Raw genomic sequence first — 23,824 nt, forward strand, 5'->3', positions numbered from 1 at the left:
CAACCACGTGCTCTGCAACCCCTGGGCCAGGGCCTGGAACACGAGGGACTCTCAACTGGCATATGGTCAGTGGAATATCTGCTTTTCCCTTTTCACCCACACTGTTCCTCTCGAGTGGGCCTGGGTCGGCCGTGAGCCCTGCATCAGCCTATCTGGCTGTGCCTAGTGGGGTCAGGATGGGGCCCATTCTGCCCCTGCCCGTGCCCGAGAAAGAAGGACATATCTGCAGAGATGGTGGGAGGGGAAGCCAGCAAGGGGACGGTGCTGCCTCAAAGCCCCAGTCAGAGGCCAGGCTGGATTGGAACTGTAACTCCACCCCACGTCCCGGCTGCAGAGTCTTGAGAAGGCCGGGATGTGAACTGGGGGGACAGGGTCACCAGGGAAGGCCCCATGCCAGGGGTCCCCTCAAACCTGCCACTCACTTCCCAGAGAGAAGAGTGACCAAATGGAGGAGGCAGTTCCTGACACCCAAGCAGGCCCCTGGGGGCAGCCTCCTCTCCAGGAACAGGAGCCAGAGGCCTGCGTGGTTACCATGGCAACCACCACCCTCCATCCTGGGGCCCCTGCTGACAGTCTCGGTTTCTGTAATTGGGGGGCTCTGGAAAGGTGGGTGGGGGTGGGAGTGCTGGGTTTGGCTGGGGCGGCCAAGTTTGTTTTCATTTTTGTCAAATCCAAAGTCTGATCCATTTCCAGGCTGTGCCTCAGTTGTCTAAATAAATCAAGTGGAGGAAGGGGACTGGGGGCTGCATCCTCCTGGACCAGAGAGGCAAGAAAGGTGAGCCAGACCCTGTATGGGGGTCCTTCCCCTATCAATCCCCAGTGGGATGGGAGCTCAGGCCTTGAGCCTTCACAGGCTGGGGCCTGAGGTTCTAGACCCCAGTTCTTGGTCCAGCTCTGTGCCCCTCTGAGAAGCCCAGACATCATGGAGCAGCTGCTGTACCAGAGTTCTGAGAGACTCACGCTCACTACTGCCCCGAGGTGCCCAGAGACCGTCCGTCCCCCTTCCAGGACCCGGCTGGATGTGAGGCTGTGTAGCCTGCACTGAAGTAACTAACAGAGGCCACCATTTTGAATGTCAACTAGGCTCCAGGCCCCGGGCTATAAAGAAGATATCCATTCACAATTCATGAATTTATAAATTCAACTTTTCTTAATGAGCAACAACCACTGGGAAGCTTCTTAGCAGCATCTATTAAAGCAAAACAGAGGCCCACGCTAGCATCCAGCAGTGCCACTCCTGGGTCCAAACCCCAGAGAAATGCTGACATAAGAGCCCCAACCAGGGAGCCACTCACGTGCCCACCCACAGGAGAATGAGTCAGACTGCAGATGATTTTGATCCCCCTGGGACACGTGGCCGCATCTGGAGACATTTTTGATTGTTGAAACTTGGGAAGGCAAGCACTGGCCTCTAGTGGGTACAGAACAGGGGTGCCACTAAGCATCTTACAGTGCACAGGACAGTCCCCCCACAAAGAATTATCCAGCCCCAAATGTCAACAGTGCCAAGGCACTGTGGTCCATTCACTTGATGGAATACTACCTAGCGATGAAAAAGAACAAACTGCTGATACACACAGCAGCTTGGATGGCACTCGCAGGCATCACGCTGGGTAACAGAAGACAGACACTGAAGAGCAAAGAGTGTGCACCAAGTATATACCAGGATGCAAAAAAAATGGATACAAGTGGACACTTTGGTCCACGTTGCTCAAGCAGTAGTTCACCGTAATCAGAAGTGTCTGGATGCTGATGGGAACCACTCTGAGCACCTCTTGTAACTGCAGAAGCCAAATGTGACTTGTATTCATCTTTTATTATCGGTATATACTGAGCATTACAATTTTAATAGTTTTTTCCTTTCTTAAAATATGTCTACATTTTTTGGCACCCTCTGTATATAGTGAAAAATGAGGCAGTTAACCAACCTACATGAAGGAGGCCAGAGCAGGGGTAACTTGGGGGGAGTAGCTATGGGGGTGGGGGTTTGGGAGCTTCCGGGGGCTGGAGGCGTACTTCTTGGCCTGTGTGGGGTCACAGGAGTGTTATTATGGGAAGATGCCTTGAGCTGGCCATTAAGATTTCTGAGCTCTACTGCCTGCATGTTTCACCTCAATAAAAAGTGTAACAAAAACTGATGGGGGCCGGCCCGGTGGCTCAGGCGGTTGGAGCTCCATGCTCCTAACTCCGAAGGCTGCCAGTTCGATTCCCACATGGGCCAATGGGCTCTCAACCACAAGGTTGCCAGTTCAATTCCTCGAGTCCCGCAAGGGATGGTGGGCAGCGCCCCCTGCAACTAAGATTGAACACGGCACCTTGAGCTGAGCTGCCGCTGAGCTCCCAGATGGCTCAGTTGGTTGGAGCGCGTCCTCTCAACCATAAGGTTGCCGGTTTGACTCCTGCAAGGGATGGTGGGCTGCGCCCCCTGCAACTAGCAACGGCAACTGGACCGGGAGCTGAGCTGCGCCCTCCACAACTAAGATTGAAAGGACAACAACCTGACTTGGAAAAAAGTCCTGGAAGTACACACTGTTCCCCAATAAAGTCCTGTTCCCCTTCCCCAATAAAATCTTTAAAACAAAACAAAACAAAAAAACTGATGAAGCACAGCTACTTTAAGGAAAAATAAAAATGCAACAATTACAAGAACACAAGTCCCTGCTGGGGAGCCCACTGTTGCAGATCCCCATGGGAACCTTCACCACAACCCTGCAAGGGAGGGGTGTCATCCCTGTTTCACAGACTTGCCCAAGGCCACAGCTAGTGAGGGGCGGAGCCCGGATTTGAACTTCACACCATCCTGTCTTCCATTTGTTTAAGAATTTGTTCTTCTCATGTCCATGGCAGACTATCGCACCCACTTTACAGATAGGAAAATAAAGGTCCAGTGATGGCAGGACTTACCCAAGGTGACACAGTGGCTGAGCTGGGGCAGAAAGTTGCTTCATAAAGTAGAGAGACCTGCTGGGCAGATGGTCTTAGGCCTCTCTCTGCTTACATGCCTCCAGTGATGGGGAGCTCCCCACATGCTACATGGCCCTGCCTGGCCTGATTGGCTCTGTGTATAAGCCATGGAGCCTCCGTGGGCGGAGATCTCCTAGGAGGAGGGAATGAGGTTAGTGAGCCCTCCCTTCCTTCCTTGTCTCTGTCCCCACCCCACTTCTTCAAGTCCCATAATGTGAAAACTCATTGAATTTGGCCAAAGTCTCTGATTCCCAGATGCCCAGCAGGCCGCAGTGCACAGTGCAGACAGCAGGAGAGGGGGAGGCCGATGACAGGGAACAGGGGCTGTCAGCTCAGCAGAAAACCCGGGGCGGATGGGCCCTGGGAAGGAAGCTCTAAACAAGGACCCTCTCCCATGCACGACTGCCGCTTCAGCCACTGCTGAAAAGTGCCAGGGTCCCGCGTGGCAGCTGAGCCAGCCACAGGAGCCCACCCACAGGAAGGTGTGCCTGTAGGGAAGTCTCCTGGGTCCTGGGCAGGGGGTCAGACACCTCCTCTGGGCCTTGGATGCCCACCCTCCCCCTTGTAACAGCTACAAACTGAGTGTGGTCTGTCTTGACTTCTCACTCCCAGGCAGGCTGTGTTCTCCAAGCGCAGAGTGTGTCCATCACTCTCTGTGCCCTGCCTGGAGCAGTGGCCCAGGGGTATTGCAGCCTCAGGTGGGAGGGAGGTCTTGTCCCTTGGGGGCATCAAGGAGACTAAGGCAGGGTTTCTGTTCCTGGAGGGCTTTGCAGCCTCCTCTCCTAACCTGCACGCCCCCTCCTCTCCTTTTTAATGCCCATCCTTCTGTATTCATTTACTCAGCACCCCTTTACTGGGTGAGGCCACAGTGGCTCTGGGAACCCTGAATGAAGAAGACATGGCCACTGCCCTCCAGAAACCACGAGGAGACACTCGGTGGAGACACAAAGAAGGTGAGGGCTTCCGGATGGAGGGTAACGACATTCTTTCTTTGCCTCCTGGGGGCCTCTCCCCGACACACGTCTCCTCTGCCCACCCGCCATACACATGTAACACGGTCACATAGGCATCCCACAGAGGCCTGCAGCCCTTCCTACACCTGCACACACTACGACGAGTGACACCCCCTCCTCGCCCACGGGGCCAGCAGCATCGGGGGCGACTGACCATTCGCCGGCAACAGTTCTTATGCTTTCCTGTGGCCCCGGGGAAGCTCACACACCCCTTCTCAGAATAATGTTTTGAAATGTGTACATTTTTAATGCTTAAGATTAGAAAGGAAGGGAACCAGTTATGTTAAAATTGTTGTCAAAATATTTTGTAAGAAAACACATTTGTGATAGAGAACTATACGTGCTTCATTGTCAGTACAATGAATAACCAGAGCCAGTGGTGGGTCTGATACTGAGTGACTGTGAAGCAGCGATGACTGTCAATGACATTCAGAGAGCTCTCCAACCACCACGATGTGACATGGACATATCGGGACTGCTACTGGTGACAGTCACAAGACCTGCCAATAGTCCCGCTGCGGTTTGCTACCTCCATTTATGATAGAAAGAGATGCTACACTTCAGTCAGAGGTCAGTGAAAATAAACGTGCATCTCGTTCCCATTCAAGTTCACGAATCTCAATTTAAGACCCTTGTTCTAGAAAGTCTCTCTCCCTTGGGCCCTGGGGACACCACAACGCCCCGGGCAGGTCGTCCTCCTACTTCATGGGCTCCATCCCTTAAATGCTGGACCTTCTCAGGCTCCCCAACCCCCAGTCTCCCCTACCTGTCCCTGACCCCACACCCACTCCCATTGTCTTGAAGACGGTCCCTGGGCTGACCAGTCCCGGGTCTGTCCCAGGCCCAGGCTTACTCACCGCTAAGCAGCAGGCCTCCCAGGCATTGCCTGGGACATGTCTAGGAACCTCGAATTCATCATGTCCAAGATGGGTAAGTCATACTCTCCCCAGACCACCAAATTCTCCCCCTGCACTTCCTACCCCGATGAACAAAACCCCAATCACCACCAATGCTGGAAGTTGTCGAGATAAGAACCCTTCAGGGCCTCCCTCTCCCTTCTCCCCACACCCAACTCAGAGACCTGTCCGTTTCACCACCTAAATCTCTCCTCTCCATCCACTCCTATGCACCCCATTGCTCCAGGCAGGCAGCACTCGCTCACTCCTGAGTCTCTCAACAGCCTCCTCCTCCATCCTTGCCTCCTATGATACATCCTCTACACAGCAGCCAGAGGTTCCTTCAAAACCAAAAGGCTTCTGTGGCTCCCCATGCCTTCCAGAGAGTTTCCAAACTCCTTGACTTGGCATTTAAGACCCTTTTGTAAGTGTTCTTGGGTAGATAGTAGGTTGGGAATGTGAGTGAATGAATGCATGAATGTAAGGGTTGGGTAGATGGATGGGGGGGGTGGGGGGGGTGGATGGATGGATGGATGGATGAGTGAGTGGGTGGGAACCTCGCCTACTGCTCTGGGAGAAGCCAGGCACAGCCCTCAGGTACCCTGCTCTGTCTACTACGGCCCTGCCCTCTCCTCCCAGCCCAGTACCCCAAGCCCTGTCATCCACATAGCACCTCAGTCAGCCAAGCCTTCTCTTCCTGATTCCTCATCTAGATGGAAATGGTGCCCAGAGAGGCCAGGTTGTTCGCTTAGTATCACACAGCAGTAAGTGCCAGAATTAGGATTTGAACTTGGGGAGAGAAGAAGGAGACCAGATGAGCAGAGCACGGCTCCACAGGCAGATGGGGACAGAATGTGGAAGGCAGCCCCACAGGAGAGCTGGAGAGAGGTTAGCAGGAAGACATTCTGGCTGATTAAAAAGACATATTGATTTCTCTCCGAGGGAAACAAATGGGGCTGTTTTTCTCCCAACAGGATGGCGAGGCGGTCTGAGGGAGGCGGCAGGTCAAAGCTGGCTTCTGACACAGAAGCCGAAGCCCAGGCTGGACGGACTTATAAAATTCCAATCATGTTTTAAATGCCCCAGGAGGGGCAGACTCCTCATTAGCCAGCCAGCCCTCTTCCTAATTCTCTGCTCTATATCAATTACAACGAGACTTCCCCGTAGGGCTCATGGAGCTCCCGAGGCTGACAGGCCAGGGCTCCAGCCAAGCGCCACTCGGCCACCGCCAGGCTGGGTGGCCTGGACACATCCCCTCTCTGGGCCTTTTCTGTCCAGGGGGCAATTTCTAGAGCCGGCTAAGCTGCTGGGCAGATGAACCGCCCTCAGCACACAGTAGGTCGTTAGTGAACACCAGTGCCCTCCCCGGCGCAGTCCTCCCCTTCACCTTCCAGAATCTCAACCCTAAATGTCCTCCATACTCAGCCCACTCTGGGCTGTTAGCAGCGCCCCCACCCTTGACCAGGCTGTTTCCTCAGCTGAGATGCCATACCCCTCTCCCCGCCATCAAAGTCTCTCCAGCCCTGGCTCTAAGGTGTCCTCCTTTATCAGCCAGATCCTGTGACACCCTCAGTCGGGACAGGCTGACCACTCCATCCTCCAGGCGCCCTGAGGGTCCCTCTGCCCAGCCTTTACCCCATTTTGCTTCCGAGGAGTACGGCTCGGGTGTGGCACTGCCTCCCCGTCAGGCTGGGGTCTGCTCTGGGTCACCACTGTGTGTCCAGGCCTGGAACACTGTGGCTCCGCCCAACACGGCTCAACAGCCTTAAGGGCTCCTCCACTCGAGTCTAGAACAGTGTCCAACACATAGCTGGCTTCAGTCAACACTTGTTGAACGAATGAGTCCATCCATCAATCAATCAATAGCTATCGCAGTAGCCTCCTGCATGGTCTCCAGGCCGCAGTCTCTCTCCCAAGCATCCTCCATTCTGCTCTAGGAGCGACCATTCCAGTAAATGAATTTACCCATGTTCCTTCCGTGCTGGACATCCATCAATAGCTTCCCAGTGCCCACAAGGTCAAAAGCAAGCTCCAACCTGCTGTTCCACACCCTGCTCTCCAGCCCCTGCCTCCCACTGTTCCAGCCACGCTAAACTCCTCATTGTTCTCAACCCTATTCCCTCTGCCTAGAATACCATCCCTCAACAGGTCTCCTGGAACACTCCTACTGATGCAGCAAGACCCAGGTCACATGCCTCCTCCTCCAGGTAGGCTTCACCAATGCCCCCAGGCTGGGTCAGGGCAGCTTCTGCTCCTGTGGCTCTTGCCATAGTTCCTGAGGTTGCCCTGTGGGTCAGACTCTCCCTGGCCCAGCCAGGCTCCTCTGACTGGCTGTCCAGCCACCCTGCTGACCAATGATGGTACAGCATGCACTCCGGCCTCCAAGAGCATTCCCAGGGAACAGCTTGATGCTGACTTCTGCTTTGGAGAAAAACAACCTTCACTATACCAGATGGAGGGAAACGGACAATTTCCCAAACATGTGTTGCTTCTTTCAGCAATGCTTGCCACCCGTCTGGGCATTCTCATTAGGCCAGGGCTGAAGGAAGAGGGGACACCTTCCCCTAAAGAACCCCTTTCTCAGCCATGAGCAGGCTGGGTGGGCGCAGCACTGGCCAGAGAGTCTGGAGTCCTGTCTTTGCCAACTACTCAACGTGTGACCTTGGGCAAGTCATGCTCCCTTTCTGGGCCTCAGTCTCCCCAGCTGTTGAATGGGGAGTTAGCACACTTCCGATCCTGCTACCTCTTGGGAGGCGCTGAGAGGTCATGGCGGGCATGAACTGGGAAGTAATGCAGAAGCCCAACAGTGCCAGGCCTATGCCACCCATTAGAGACACAGAGTGAGAGCCACAGTGCCCTCTGAGGCCTCCTGCCTGCTAGAGATAAAGCAACAAGTCCCCCGAGGCAGGAGGAATCTTGTAGGATAGGGAAGGACTCATAAAGGGCTGAGGGGGGTCTGCAGGTGGTGGCCAGAAGCTGGGCCTGGTGGGGCTGGCAGGATTTGGAGCCCTAGAGGTGGGGGCCAGGGCATGGCGGGGGCAGACTCAGCATAAGCTAAGGCAGGGAAGCAGGGGACCTCAGGAACCATCAGCAGTGTGTCTAGGCTTCAGAACAGAGTGCAGGAAGGGAAAGAGGCTGGAGGACAACCAGTGTGAACCCTGACCTCAGGTCCAGGTGAGGTGAGACTAATCTAGGGGTGACAGAGAGCCACTGAAGATCTTTGAGTGAGGAAAGAATAAAGAAAGGAAAGAAGGCAGGCAGGAAGGCAGGGAGGGTGACACAGACCCTCCTGGGCACGCAGCACTTAACAGCTGGTGTCCACACACAGAGGAGTCCCAGGAATCCCTGAGCAGGAAGGCAGGTGAGAAGGAGCGCGTGGGTCTAGGGGAAAGGTCATGGCCCAAGGTCACACAGCTCTGGGCTCCTGGCCAGTATTCTGTCAACTGTGCAAGGGAGGGAAGAGGGGGTGACACCAGCTGTCATGTGGGGCGGGGGGGTGAGCTCCTGGGAACCACCTGTTTACACAGGAAGAGATAGAGGAGCTCAGCCCCAGATGCTCCCAACAACTCAGCCACAGGGAAAGGGCTCAGGATAGGAGGGATGGAAGTTAGATTAAGGGGGGACTTCCTGATAGTCAGGAGCCCTCGGAAAGGTCCTAGAGGCCTTTACCCTGTGGCCCAGGGCCCCATCCAAGCAGCAGGATGAGAGAAAGCCTGCCCAGAGGCAAGGGATGGCCTAAATGACCGGAGCAGCCCACTATCAAGGACACAGGGTCCAGCTGCCCTTGGCCTTCAGGACCCTCGTCCAGAGGCAGGGCACCTCTTCCAGTACAGCTGCGGCCACCCCAGGTGGCTCCCTGGGAGCTCCACCACCAACCCCAGCGTGTACACAGCGGCCGCACGGCACTGCCTGCCTGATTCTCACGTGACCCCTTGACATTCCCAGCCAGGGTCACTGTCACCCCCTATTTCATAGATGAGCAAACAGACACTCAGCAAAGGCAAGAGACTTATCCAAAGACCCTCAGCAAAGAAGCCAGGAGCAGGTCCTCACACGGCAACGAAGCCACAGTCCCTGTGCCAACCCTGAGTCCTCTGTTTCCAACCCCAACCCCAAGGCAGCCACATCTGCACTCGGAGCCTCCTCTCCAGGCCCTGCCAGCACCCTGGGCCTCCGTATTCCTCATGATGGTCTCCCGGGGGACGTCTCTTCACGGGAGCCGCAGTGACCTGCACAAAACGGCCACGGCTGTCCTCTGCACGTGTCCTGGGACCCAGCGTGCACTCAATAAAGGCTCGTTGAATGATCTCATGAATGGGTGAGGGAATGACGGCTGAACAGAGCCCTTCGCCCCCTCAGCAAACACGCCAAACCCTCACCGGGAACAGCACAAGACTTGGCACCGGGGGCTGTGATGAGACAGTGGACCCTGCCCTATTTTGCTCAGGGGTGGGCAAGGTCACAGGGTCTGAGAGGCAGGGGTCTAGGCGAGGTGAACTTCAAAGTGAGAGCACCCACAGACCCCAACCTAGCAAGCAGAGGGCCGGAGCCAGGCAGGGGGCCAGAAGCAGACAGAAGGGGGGCAGATGAGAACCAGGTGCAGAGCCACAAAAGCACAGAGCGAGTGAGCCCCGCTCCAGGTGTCCCTCCAGACACCACTGAAGTGTTTCCTGAGGAGGGTAGCAGGGAGCCAGGTACCCCGGGCAGCCCCTTCCCAACCTTGCGACCCAACTCTCCCATCCTGCAGATAGGGAGACTGAGAGTGAGGGGGGGTGTGACCTATACAAGGTCTCTGGCCGCTGGAGCTTCCTGTCTCCCCACCCAGGCTAACACCCTCCCCCTGCCCATCAGAGAGGCAGCCTTCACAGCCAACTGGCTTCCCACCATGCATGGATGATTTGCAAGCAGCAGAAGGCTGGCTCAGCCGTGGCTGGAAGGGGAGGCGGCAGCCCTGTGAAAGCTGGGAAGGGAGGGGGCTGCAAACTCCTCAAGGGGGTGGCCGCAGGCAGGCCACAGTGAGGTGGTTGCCGAATGTAGATGCTGGAACCCAGGGAGACCGTCCCCTGGCCATCTGAAACCATGAAGCCAACCTCCGTGCCCCGGTGGAGTGTGGAGAACCAGCTTCTTCAGGCTGCGCCAGCGGCAGCAGCATCCTGGATAAAAGCTGAAGCTGGGGATGCAGAGAAATTGAGGTTTTCATCCCAGCTCTACCACCTCCTGGCTGCGCAACCCTGGAAAAAAGTTACTCAATCTCTCTGAGCCTCACTTTCCTCGTGTGTAAAATGGGGCTATGACAGCACCTGCCTCTGGGGGATGATAAGGGTTAAAGGTGATGATGCAGACAAAGGGTCAGCACAGTAAGTGCCAGCTCTCCTTATTGCCATCCCTGAGTCCTCCTCTGTGCTGGCGCATGGCTGAGTGCTTTACAGAAATCTTCTCTCACCATCTCTCACCGCCCATTATAGAGATGAAAAAAACTAAGGCTCAGGGAGGGGAAACTAGAGTGAGTATACACACCACTGGCCCTTTCCCCACACACAGAGGGCAACACTAAGAAAGGCTCTCAAAATCCAATCTAGGTGGAAAACAGGTTTCCATCTGATCAGTCCTGCTGCCAGAGACGCTCTGCTGGAGAATGCTGTGATGGATTAGCAATGTCTGCACGGATGAGGGCATGGCTGCTCACAGCATAATTGGCACAGATTTACCTAAATAGGAGATTGATTCTTGATTTTAGAAACAATGTCCTTTGAAAGCATTATGTTCTATCTAAAGACTTGATGCCTGATGTCTTACCAAATCTACCACAAGCAGAGTGTTTACTCAATGACACACCTTTTGGGCACGAATGAGAAGAATGATAACCCCATAGGTGGCAGTGTTTCCAGTCTGCACAGCTCCATTTTCACATGTGCCTTACGTACTGCTTTGGTCTTCAGTGCAATCCTGTAAAGTGGGGATTATCACCTGTGTTTGACAAGTGGGGAAACTGGGGGTCAGAGAGGTTAAGAAACTGGCCTATGATCACACAGCAAATAAGAGGCAGAATCAGCCCCTAGGTCTGTCTGACTTGGGTCCACATGCCATATGCCACCTCCCCATGAGTCAAACAGTGAAACCAGTCCCTGACATTTCCCTCCCAGAGACCTTCCAGCTGAAACCCCGGCTGATAACAGATGCCCAAGGGCTAGGCCAGGCAGAAAGTGGTGCTGACTTGTGGGTGAATGGACCTTTCCTGCTCAGGGAGGGTCCCAGGAACCTCTGGTTCTCCAGTGAGTCAGGTGGTGACTCAGGGCCTAGCTCTGGGCTGGATAAGGAGCTGTCTCAGGAAGCACCAAGCTTCAAAGGGCAGCTGGCTCTGAGCCAGGCCCCTCAGCACCAAGGACAGAGGTGCTTAGGGCAGTCTATCTGGGGCAGACCTCCCACACTGCCCTGGGCCTGCTGGTGATGACAGCTGCTCCCGCTAACTTGACCCTGACACCGACACGTCCACCATTCCTTTGGGTTCTTGATGGGGAGCAGAATCCTGCAGAGTCTGGAAAGGTGAAGGGTTGTCACAATGATTGACAAATACTACCTACTAATATTTAGGGACCAGGAACACCAAACGTCCTGTAATGTACAAGTCAGCCGGGACCACGAAACATGATCGTACTCAAAATGCCAACAGAGCCCCACCAAGGAGCACGACACTTGCGTCCCAAAGCCTCCTCCTCACCAGTTCCCCAGGTTAAGTATGGCTCCCCCCTTGAGCTCCCTCCCAGGGAAGAGAGGTGGGGAGGTTTCTGGCCAGGAAAGAACCGTAGAGCCCTCAGTATCTGATGAAAGACACCCCCACACATACACTTCAAACCCCTAAAGCCCAGCCTGAGCACCCCGTGATCGAGTCTCTGCTCCCAGGACCTCTGTGGACACCAAGGTCCCCTGGTCCTGCCGTTGTAGAAACGCGCCTTGGTCTCTCTCCCACCGACCCGACTCAGGCTATGAACTTGGCACTGTAGTGTCATGTTCACAGGGACGGAATCCCTGGCCCTCTAACTCCCAGACACACACCATTGCAGCCACCAAGTGTCAGACACACATTGAAACACACAATTTTACAGTCTTTGAATCACAGAAGCTTAGAATTTGAGTCACTGAGCTTTATAGCTGAACTTAGAGCCCTTAGATTCAATCACAGAAGTTTGAAGTCCAAGAGTCCCACAACTTGACACCTGAGGCTGTTCCACACCGGAATCATCAGATCTCTGGTCCAGACGGCAGCCCAGCAGTGAGGCAGCCAGTCCAGGCTGAGACCTCCATCCCTCCCTCCCTCATCCCAGCCTCGGCGGCTTCTAGCCATGGGGCCTGGGGAGGCCGCTGGTGCTCTGAGTGGCTCCCAGTGCTGACGCATCCCTCCAAGAGGGGCTGAATCTGGCCGCACCCCCTGCCCCACACAGTACCACATGTGTGGACCCAGGGCTCTCCCTGAGACAGACGAGGACCGAGCCCAGCTCTGCCTGGGATCCGGACCCTTTCCCTCCCCTCCTGGGCCAGCCCCACATTTGTCCCCAACCCCAGGCTCTCACATGCCCTGAGGGTAGAGGCCAAAGGGTTGGTGAGGACAAACAGCAGAGGACCCCAGAGACTGTTTGCCCAACAGGCCAGAAATGTGTCAACTGGAAGGGTCTCAGTGCTCTGTTCAGTGGTCAGGGTCCCGGCTGCCTGAGGTCAAGGGTGTGGGCGAGTGTAGCTGGAAAGGGGCATTTCACCCAGCCCCTCCTTTTTAGGTGGGGAGGAGGCACCGAGACTCAGAGAGAAGGGGCTGCCCAAAGTCACACACCTACTTCGTGGCAGACACAACTCAGACATCTCCCCATCCAGGGGCATCTTTGTGACACTTGGACTGCTTAGTGCTGCTCCAGCCCAGCCAGACCTGCCAGAGACTATCAGAGGGTGAGCTGGGTCAGACTCCATGCCAAGGTCCTCTGAGCCATGGCTGTGCTTCTCGCCCAGAGCAATATTGACATATAGACTACGTGAGGCTCAGACAGGTGAAGTGTGTTTCCCAAGGTCACATGGTACCTAAGTGGCAGAGCCAGAATCAACCCTGGTGACCTACACATGCAAAGTCCCTGTGACATGGTTCCACTGTCTCCCTGCTCCCGCAGCCAGCTTTCTCTCCCTCAAAGGCCCAAAGCTCCCGTGGTCCCCCTTCTCTGGCCTGGCTGCCCCCCAGCTCACACACTGCAGGTCCCTAAGTTTTCCCCAACGTTTTGTACTAAAACTGGTCCCATGGATGGTACTTGCATCCCCATTCCCAGGAATTCCCCAGGGCAGACCAGCTCTGCTTCTCAGTCCTTTGTGAGGCCAGGGCAGGTGTCAGATAGCATTGGGTGAACTGAGTCACTGAGCAGACCCTGTCACGGTGTCTGAGACCTCTTGAACTGTCCCACAGAAGGAGCATCAAGGTTCCCTGACCCCCACCCAGCTAGGGGCTCCCAACTCCAGCAGAGACCCTCTGGTTTCCTAGGTCTGGGGAGTCTGGGGCCCATTATCACCTCAGCCCCCCGACACAGTAGGGAGGCCAGCAGACTCTGGGCTCAGCATGGCTGCCTCCCCCAGCCTTTCTGGGGGCTGGCCTCAGCACCCCAGCCTGCATCTGGGCACCCCCGGCGTCAAGGCCTGGGCGCAGGCTCTACCCTCTGTGGCCTCGAGCACTGGCAGGGACTCTGCCCTGCTTGGTGGACCCCCAAAACCATGAGGCCACCACACTTGGGTCCCAAAGCTTCCTCCTCACCAGCCCCCAGCAACAGGCTCACCCCTGCAGTTCATTCCCACGCTGCAGTTCGGTGGTCCGTCTAAAACACAGATCTCACCACATCATGCCCCTGCTTTAAACTTTGCCAGGTCTCATTGCCCTCAGAACACAGGCCAGCTCCTCACTCGGCCTTCAGGGCCTGCGACATCTCCCATCACCCTCCATCCTCGTGTCTCCACTCTGCCCCTCACTCCTCCACTCCAACCACACCAAACCGCCCTCACTCCCTTGCCCATCCAGCCCTTTGCTCCTGCCGTACCCCTGTCCCCGCTGCTCTCTCCACCTGACACCATTCATTCATTACTGGAGACTCAGCTCAGACATCACCAGTGTGTGCCCAGCAAACGTTAAAGGAGCACCCATGGCTGTGCTCTTGCGCTGGGTGCTGAGATCCAGCAGTGAACTAGACAAGCTCGGTCTGTGTCCTAGTCCCCTGCCAGTACCCCTGGAGGAGACAAATGTTGGATTCAGAATCCCACAACTATAACAGATAGTGACAACAAATGGAGAGGCTGAGGTGGAATCACAGAGGGCTTCCCTGAGGAGGTGACATACTGAGATTTGAAGGACGCAACCAAGGATTTGCCCAAGTGAAGAGAGAAAGGAAAAGCATTTCAAAGGGAAGTGCGTGTGAGGTGGCCCTGAAGCCTGGAAGAGCACAGGGGAAGCAGAGTGGCAGGAAGTGAGACTGGGGGGGGGGGGGAGCATGCAGGGCCTGGTGGGCTGGGCTAGGACTTTTCTGTGGAGGGCAATGGGAAGTGGTGAAGGAACTGAAGCAGGGCGTGACAAGAGCAAACTAGAGGCAGCAAGTGAAGGTGGGCAGATTTGTGCCGAGGCTGCTTCTGCTGCCTTGGGCCCCAATCAGAGGCCCGCCCAGGACACTGGGGCAGGGGGACCTCACTGCCTCGGGCCCACGCCCACAGGCCCACATCATAGCTCTCGTCACCTCTGTGGCCACAGCCCATCAAATGTTTCAGTCTCTGGGAGCTGCACTGGGGTCTGATTTAACTCTGTGTCCTTCATTCCAGCAGTGAGCTGGGGCTCACACCTGAGACTTTCTGAACCAGCCGGCCACTGGATTGATCCCTGCAGTCAGCAACTTCCAGAATGTTCACACCAGCAGGACACCAGGTCCTCATCAGTCCAACCTCCACGCTCTGACACCGCCCCACACCCACCCCGTGAGCTCGCTCGCCACCATCCAGGGCCCGGCGGCCTCCGACCTCCGAACCAGAGGCAGGTGTGACAGGCAGGGCTCCCTCAGGGAGCAGCTTGGCCCCAGGCAGGGCCCTGACAACTCCAGGCCACACAAAGGATATGGGTTACACACCATCTTGATGCACCAGTTCCGGGGGCTGGTAGTCTGTCGCAGACAGAAGAAGGCAACGGGCGCCAGGTCCGGGTGAGGGATGTCTGGATCCACTCCATCCAGGGGCTCCTCCAGGCCTGGAGGAGAGGGCGGAGGGCTCCGGGGCGCCGGCTGCTCCGTGACTCCGGGCTCAGGGGCCAGGGCCACAGCAGAGGGGGAGGGCGGCGAGGAGCTCTCAGCCATGTCAGCGCTGAGCAGGGAGCCTGGGGAAGAAGAGGTGGCACATGGCGGGGGCAGGCCTGGTACATGCTCCCCAACCAGCCTTCCCCGAGAGGAGACAGCCCAGCATCGGGCCCACAGGCCCCTCCTTCTCCCTCGGCCATGAGGATTAGGAAAGATCTGCGGCCCCAGATGCCAGCGAGTTGGAATCCACTTCCAGGCTGGTGGTCCTGACGCAAGTGTGGTCAACTGCACGGAGCCTCAATTTGGGGAGATGAAGAGTGGAGAGAAGAAAACCTTCTTAGAATGTAGTTGTGATGTTAGTTATTTTTTTATGAGACTAGAGTTGTGGATTTGTTGCCTCATCGAAGGTAAAGAAAATAGGCAAGAAAAAAAAGAGAAAGTTGTTATAAGGACAGACATTATGGCCAGGATGACACGTGTTACCAAGGAGAAGTTGGGGGACCTAGACAAGCTGGGAGGGACTCAGCGCAGGCTTCCCTGAGGACAGCGGAGCTAAGACCCAGGGACCCAGCACCCACTGCCTCACAAAGCTGAGAATCCAGGGGACCTTATACACTAAGCTTTATAGATGGAGAAACTGAGGCCCTGAGAAGCAAGTGGCATGCCAAGGCCACACACTGAGGCAAGTATAGAACGAGGGCGTGCTTCGAGGCCAGGATTCCAGCACCAGCCCTGCAGACTCAGTGAGGACTGACCACGGCCTCGCATGTCCCCCTCTACAGCCAGCCACTGCCAGGGTGGGCAGAACAGCCACTCCTCAGGACCTGCCCCTCACCACCTCCTCCTAGAACCTACCAATCCCTGGATCTTCATCCACAGGGGTCTCCTGGGCCCTAGAATCGTGACAGCGCCAGGCTGGGCAGTGGGAGTTGGAGATAAGGCCCAAATCCCTGGCGCTCACCCGGCTGCCACCCGTGGCTGCTGAGCTGTCGGCTGAGCCGCCCAGAGCTGATGCATTTGGACATTTCTCTGGCTCCCGGGGGCAATAGGCGGGAGTTGGCACCTCCTGCCACTTCGCCCGGCTGGTCAGGGAGGCAGAGTTTTCTCCCGAGCTCAGGGCTTTGCTCTCGGTTCCAGAAAAACAGCCATGGGCCTTACATAAGCTCCCAGGCACCTCGGCCCGCCACGTGTCAATCCCTGGGCTGAAAACCATCCCCCCTGGGATGGCTCCAGGTCTGCCCACTGTGCCAGCTTCAGAGCCTACTGATCCGTCCACTGGCCCCTCACTCCAGCCAAACTGGACCTCCTCAGACCCTAGAGTTGCCTCTTCCATCCGCCTCCTCTCCCTGGAGCACCCTCTCTTCCATCTTCCAAGCCCTGTTGTCCCAGGACCTGAAGATTCATTCATTTGTCCAACAATCTTTCCTGAGCACCTACTATGTGCAGACGCTGTGCTGGCTCTGAGGCTATGCTGGTGAATGAGCCAGGTTTGGCACCAGCCCTCATTCACAAGAAGTCAACACTCCAGCAAGGGAAAAAGACAAGAGTCAATTTATCTTTCTGTGCTTCCATAGTTCTTATCATCACCAAACATACTGTATAATTTATGTATTTATATCTTTATGATTTACTGTCTGTCTTCTGACCTGAAAGAAGGCTGTAAGAGAGCAGGGACTGTGGTCTGTTTCATTCCCTGCTGTATCCCCCAGCACCTGGAACAGTGCCTGGAACATACTAGGTGCTTGATAAATATTTGTTGAATAAATGAATAAAAAGTGCTGGGAGGTAAATAAACAAGGGAGAACGGTGGGAGTGGGGAAACCACCTCGGCCTCTCTAAAGAAAGACACATTTAAGATAGAAACAGAAATCACAAGGCATGGCCATGGGTGATCTGTGGGAAGAGCACTCTGGGTAGAAGCAGTCGCATGTGCAAAGCCTGGGAGGCTGGAATGAACTCGGTGCATTTAAAGAACAGAAACGAGGCCAGTGTGGCTGAGCCCGGGACAGGGAGGGGGGATGAGAAGGGAGAGTTTGGCAGAGCCCGTTGCGAGCCCATGGAAGGAGCTTGGGTTTTAGTCCAAGTGCAACAGGAAGCCATGGAAGGGCGTTTATGTAAGGAGTGCTGTGCTTTGTTTGGTCTGTGTCTTTAAGCCATCCCTCTGAGGGCTGAAGGGAGAGTGGGTGGAGGGGCAGGGGTGGAGCAGGGAGGGCCAGAAGGAGGCTGGAATGATCGGCTGGCCTAGTCTGGGATGCTGGTGGAGGTGGAAAGAAGGGGGTGGGTTTGAGATCAGTTTTAGAGGCAGAAGAGCCAGGCCTTGTATAGGCCCAGTGCCACCCTACCCAGCACCACCAAAGCCCTTCCTGTACCTGCACAGGGGGGAACAGTCACCGTGGCCTCTGGGACCACGCGTGATCACGCCCTCTCCTCGCTCTCACTTTGTATTAACTTGCTTTGTGCCTCACTTGTCCCTGTTCTAAGTTGTCACACTGTGTTGTCCTTTGTCCTGTCACCTCTCCCCCCTCACTGTGGGGCCACTAGAGACCACGACTGCCAAGGCTGCCACCCCCAACCCACTCCCCAGTGCCCTTCCAGCCTCCTCCTCTGATCTATTCCCCAGTGACTACCTAGATTCTACCATCTGACTTGCTCCCCAGTGCCCACCCAGCAGTTCAGCACTTTGACCTGCTTTCCAACGACCACCCAGACTATCCTATCTCCCCTGACCTGCTCCCCATTCCCAAGTCCCTCTGCCCTGTGCCTACAGCCCAGTTCCTGTCCACAGCTGCCCATGTGCCTATGGCTGGAAGCTTTTGGGGCACTGGCAGCCGCCCCGCCCCCGGGCTCCAACCTGTCTGAAGATGGAGCCTTACAAAGTCAAGAGGATTTGTGTTAGGTGGCAGCATGGGCGGATTCAAACTAAGGTCCATCTGGCCCCAGAATCAGAGCTGCCTCCACATCCCAGCATGCTTCCTCTGGGTGCTGGCCCACAAGACAGTGGTGTGGTACCTGGACTGGCCTCAATGAGCAGAGGTAGGGGCAGAGCAGGAGCCCACTGTGTGTGGAACATACACTCACTCCTGACTCTATCAGCCTTTTGGAGTCTCGGTTTTCCTCTCTGTAAAGCTCTCCGCCTGCCTGTTTCAGCAGGCCCTTGTGAAGACGTGATATGGATGGGAAGGCTCTCTAAGACCCATAAAGATGGATGTCTAAGCATGCATGGGGCGCTGGGCCATCCCCAGTGGCTGCCACCCCAGCCCTCTCTTTTCCATCACTACCATCACTACCACCATCACCATCATCACCACCACCATCACCTCCATCACCTCCATCACCTCCATCACCATCATCACCATTATCACCATCACCACTATCACCTCTACCTGTGTTACCAACACCACCATCATCATTACCATCTCCATCAGCACCACCACCATCACCACTATCACCTCCATCACCATTGGACTCTACAGTGTGGCATTTCAGAGCTGGGAGCCAAGACCTGTGTTGGAGATCAGCTGATACCAACCTACTCTGGCACACGACTCAGCCTGGCAGGGGCCTTCAGTAACCCTGTCTATCAAATGAGGATGACAAGTGCTCTGTGGCAGGGATGACGGGAGAATGAACGGGGGTAACACACGTGAACACCTGACCACACGCCAGACACTGGGCCAGTGACAGTGAGCCCCATGTGTGTTAGCACTGTCAGCCATGGAATTCCAGAATCCAGAAACACAGAGTTTGATTTCAGACTCCTGTGAGCTCCAGGTCTTCACACAGGGAATCTCTGAAAAGAATGGGACCCCAAAGTGGCCTGACCTGTCACCACACACACTGACAGTCACATACATGGGCACACACACACTCACATACACAATCACACACACACACAGTCACACACAGGCACGCGCATTCTCTCACCCACATACGTCTTACACACTCACACACAATCAAACTCACGTACACAACCAGATACCCACTCACACACAGATACACACACTCTCACACAGACACACTGACACACACACACATACAGACACATACATAATACCTACTCACACAGACACACACACACACCAATGCAGAGGCTACATCTGGTGACCTACAGAAAAGTCTCTGTGAGGCTGCAGGAAACCTGCCTCCCAGAACCTTCCAGCCTGCGTCCCAGAGCCGGTGGAACCCTCTGTCCGCTCCCTCTTCCGCATGACAGACCTGCAGACGCTGATGACAGTCTGTTCACCCCGCAGCCTCATCTGCCCCAGGCCTCTTGTCACCAGCTCCCTCATCCATTCCCTAGGTGACAATGTCCCATCATCTGCTCCTCAGGACCCCGTCCCCAGTCACATTCAAGTTTGTCTACTTTCCTCTGCAAGGACTGGACCAGGTTTGCTCCAAGCCACCCAGAGTAGAGCAGACAAGTCACCTGCCTGGGTGCCCTCTCTTGCTGCAGGCTGGGAGCCCCACAGCCTGGCTGGCAACCCAGTCAGACTGCAGCACCTAAGGGGCATGTGGTCCACTAGTCCCGTGAGATCTTCTTTAGAGGAGCTGCAGCAAAAGCAGGCTCTTCTAGCCTAAAGATGACTGGCTGAAGTTTGTCCCCTAACTGCATGACCTGACACAAAACTTGTTCTGGTCTGGCCAGCTGGGCTTGCCCACACATTGCAGTTATCTTGGTCCTGTCACCAAAATCAGCAGCCAGCCCCCCCAGCTTTGCAGTGTTCAGTGAATTGGAGCAGCATCCCCTTTCATGACGGCCAAAAAGAGTCACAGCTGATATTCTTTGTCGAGCACTTACTATGTGCCAGGCACCTCGTTACAACCCAGTGAAGTAAGTGCTTTTATTTTCTCCATTTTATAGGTAAGAAAACTGAGGCACCGAGACATTAAAGAATTTTCCCAAGGTCAAGAAGTACTTAGTGAAAGAGCTGGGATTTGGATCTGGGAGGCCACCAGTTAAAGGGTTGTGCAGGCCAGGCTGTGGACAGAAAGTGGCAGCCTACCACCCCACCCACCCACCCACTGCTTGGAGAGGAGAACTGGGCTGTGTTTGGTACATAGGGGTGCAGAGCATGGAAGACTTTGAAAGCACAAGGTGTTTGGATGCCCTTGAGCAAGTGGCTGGTTGCTTCTGGGGCTCCGGAACACATGGGTACCTGTCCATATGTCTGTCACTCGGCATTGTCATTTGCTTGTCGGCTCTCAACCTTATGACAAGTGCCAGCAAGTCAGGCTGTGTTTAAATCTCCATCAGTGTGTTTGAGCATCTCCCAGCAGGTGACTTTGCTGATCAGTTTTTACTCACTCTGCAGTAATTAGGGCCTTGGGTCTGACTTCAGCTAACAAATCAGGGTGAACATACTTCCTGATGGGAGGGAGGGTGTTCTAGCAGAAAGCGCCCTGGATCAGGAGTCCCAGGGCCCAGGTTCGAGTCCCAGTCCTACCCTCACTGCATCACGCAGTCTCACCAAGCTTTGGAAAAGAGATTCAGAAAATACCTCAATGAAAGAAAAACAGCTTCACTGTACCAGGCCCCATGTTAGGCGCTGTAAAGCTATTTCCAAGACTCACAAAAATCCCGTAAGGTGGAACGCATTATCCCAATTTTATAAGAAGCTGATGCTCCCGTGATGCTAAGTGCCTTAGCCATCTGGACCATGCTCGTAATCATGGACTTGCTCATGTTTCCCCGGTCAGAATAAGAGCTGAGCTGAGTGATCCAGGGAGGAGGCCCAAGTCCCTGGACCAACCGAAAGTGGAATGTGGTCCTCACTGCCCATCAAGGCCAGTCAGTGGTCAGCGGTGAGAAGAGAGAAAACCTTAACGCTCCTCTCAAAATGCGTCATCAGCAAGGGCGCCCTAGCCAGAGCACAGGGAAAGAGCTGGCCAAGGTAGTGGCTCCAAGATGAAGGCGGAGGCCTGTGGGACGGGGACAGGTTAACCTCCAGCCCCGAAGGACAGGCCTCCACCCTGGAGAAACCACTTCCTCTTCATCCTCTCCTGCTCAAGGAGCCCCAGAAGCTCCCAGCACTTGCTCAAGGGGCATCCAAACACCTATGTTTCAAAGCCTTCCATGATCTGCACCCCCATGTGTCAGAGACAGCCCGGTTCTCCCCTCCGAGAGCATGAGACGTAACCAGGCCTTGCGGCCACGTGACCGCACAGCATCTGGCACAGAGGAGGCCCCTGGCCCCTCCCAGGACACAGACGCTCCAAGAGGGCAGATTTTGTCTGTTCCCTTCTGTTCGCTGTGATGTCCCCCAGTGACCAGAACAGGGCTTGGCACATAGTAGGTGCTTAGTAAATATAAGAGAGAAAGAGAGAGCGGGAAATCAGATTTGTTTTCTTTCCTTCTTAGACTGGCAGCCATGAGGAGGAGAGACTCAGCCCACATCTTCCTGGATATCAGGATCCACAGGCCCACAGGTCCATAAAGCTACACATCCACAGGTTCGCAGACACATACACCCAGAGACCTACAGATCCATGGACCCACAGACCTTCAGACCCCAAGACCCCACACGCTCACGCATTCACATAGACCCACAAACCACGGATCATGGCGCATGCACCTACAGACCACGCACCCACAGCTCCCTGGGCTGTCTCTGAACCCCCAGACCAGGACTCCTTGGGAGCACAGGGGTTGAGGGCACAAGGCAAGAGTACATCCGGGGAACGTGTGGGAAGGAAATGTTCTGCAGAGAAGAACAGGAGGGAGGGAAGGGGTCAGAAAGGAGCGGAGGCGGGAGAGAGGACAAGAAAGGAAGAGGAGAGGAGGAGGGGAAGGGAAGGAGGAGAGAGAAGGAGGGCCCTGCAGCCGCACAGTGGGGTCTCTGTGGAACCTGCACCCAGCCCGGCATTCCCTTTCTGGACATAGTTTTTGAGCACCCTGAGCTGGAGGTTGGGTACTCGGAGAACAAGGCAGCTGAGAGGAGACAGAGGGAATCAAAGAGCCCCACAAGAGCCTGTTTCATTACCTTCGACAGCGACAGCGCTCAGAAGCTGCTGAGGGTGGAGCCCCTCCAGGGTGGGGAAGGGACAGAGTGGTGCCCAGAAACAGACCCCCTTGGGAGTCCCACTTGGGGCTCAGGATGAGGGTGCAAGAGATGGTAGTAGAGGGGTCTTGGGGAGGGGAGCCCGAGGTGGCACCTACGGGCTCAGGGTGTGGATCTGGGTCCAGGACCACAGACAGGCTAGTCACACTAATCCCTGAAAGTGCTCCCAGCTTGGCTGTGGGCTCACAGGGGGCAGGAGGAGCAGTTCTCCCAGCAACGTCCGCCCTCACCTCCCCACCAAGGTCAAGAAAAGTCAGAAAACTGCTGCTTGGTGCCCCCTGGTGGGCCTAGAAGATGCCCTCTCAGAGCCCTGGAATAGGGAGATGGGGAAAGGGAGCAAAGAACCTTAGCCAAAGGAACAGGGAGGGGCCTTCCGCCTGGCCAGTAGGCCCTCCCCCAAGCTGGCCATCATGGCGCCTGGGCAGGCCTGGGCAGTTCTGGCAGCCAGGAAGGGAGCTCAAGGCAGTGTGGTGCCCAGGCCCCATGGGGGCTCATGAGTTGGGTGCCAGGCCAGCTCAGCCCCACCCCACCGAAGGATGTACTTTTCCCTTTTCCTCTCCCTCCCCCCACTGCAGCCCCAGAACTGGTCCCCACTCAGTATCACCGTGTCCTGTCACCCACTGGCATCCCCTCCCTCTGGCTCAGTGTGGATGGTAGAGGCAGGAAGGGGAAAGGGAGGGTTGTAGACTCCTCGCCCAGTCCCCAGCCCAGCCCGGGTCTCTGAGCCGGAACAGAAAGTTTGTCCTAAAGGGTGGACAAGAGTGTCCGAAGCTAGTCCTTGGGGCTGATGGGAGACATTGATCCAAGAGGTGACCCAACAGAGTGGTCAGGGCCGGAAGACTGCAGTCCGAACTCCTCGGTCAGACCCTTTCCCAGGGGGCGCAGCCGATGGACCCAAGCCCCCATCTGCACAGCACCCTACCCCTAGGCGGTGCCAGTGTCTGCTGGGTGAATCTCCCAAGTGGTGACACAGGACACAATGGCTCCCTGCTCAGGCCAACCTGAGCTCTCCAGCCCCTAAAACACTCCTTACAAGGCGTGTCAGACCCCATCACACCACACAGGCACAGACGCAAGCAATCTCTCTCTCTCTCACACACACACACACACACACACACACACACACACCTGACCCCAGAACACAGACTCCCAGGACCACAATATAGCTCAGGGGTCTCCGCACACGCCAATCTCATCCATAGCTCAGGGGCACCCAGGACCCTGAAGGAGGAGAAAGACACAAATAGAGTAGCTGACTGAAGCCTCAGCCTGGGCCCATCCAAGAGACCCCTCCCCCAAGTAGCGTGACCAGCTCCCCCAGGAGGCCTTCCTACCCCCTGCCGAGGCCTCTTGCCCCCGGCATCCTCCACACACACCACCCAGCAGACAGTTAAAACCCAATCATCATAAACACTCATTATATAACCAGCCCCAACCTGCTGAGGATTCTTTTACCCCCTAGAGTCCCAGCTTCAACCCTGGCCTGGCTTCATGCAGTGAGGCCTTGGGCACCCCCTGGGGTACTGACCAGGGAGGGGGCCACCACTACCCCAGCCTCCAGGAAAGTTAAACACTGCCTGGGATTCCCCCATTCAATCCCC

The 23,824-nt window shown here is 55.7% G+C and overlaps 1 protein-coding gene across 1 annotated transcript in view; it reads right to left on the reverse strand.

Annotated features, from left to right (window-relative positions):
* CACNA1I (calcium voltage-gated channel subunit alpha1 I) overlaps nt 1-23,824 on the reverse strand; it is a 110,137-nt gene that overhangs the window by 85,554 nt on the left and 759 nt on the right. The window contains exon 2 of the mRNA XM_033117537.1: nt 14,993-15,245. Within this exon, the coding sequence (XP_032973428.1) occupies nt 14,993-15,225 (233 nt within the window). The 5' untranslated portion in view covers nt 15,226-15,245. The remainder of the gene's footprint in view (nt 1-14,992; nt 15,246-23,824) is intronic.

Source organism: Rhinolophus ferrumequinum, chromosome 10 (assembly GCF_004115265.2).
Source record: "Rhinolophus ferrumequinum isolate MPI-CBG mRhiFer1 chromosome 10, mRhiFer1_v1.p, whole genome shotgun sequence".
NCBI classification, from domain to species: domain Eukaryota; kingdom Metazoa; phylum Chordata; class Mammalia; order Chiroptera; family Rhinolophidae; genus Rhinolophus; species Rhinolophus ferrumequinum.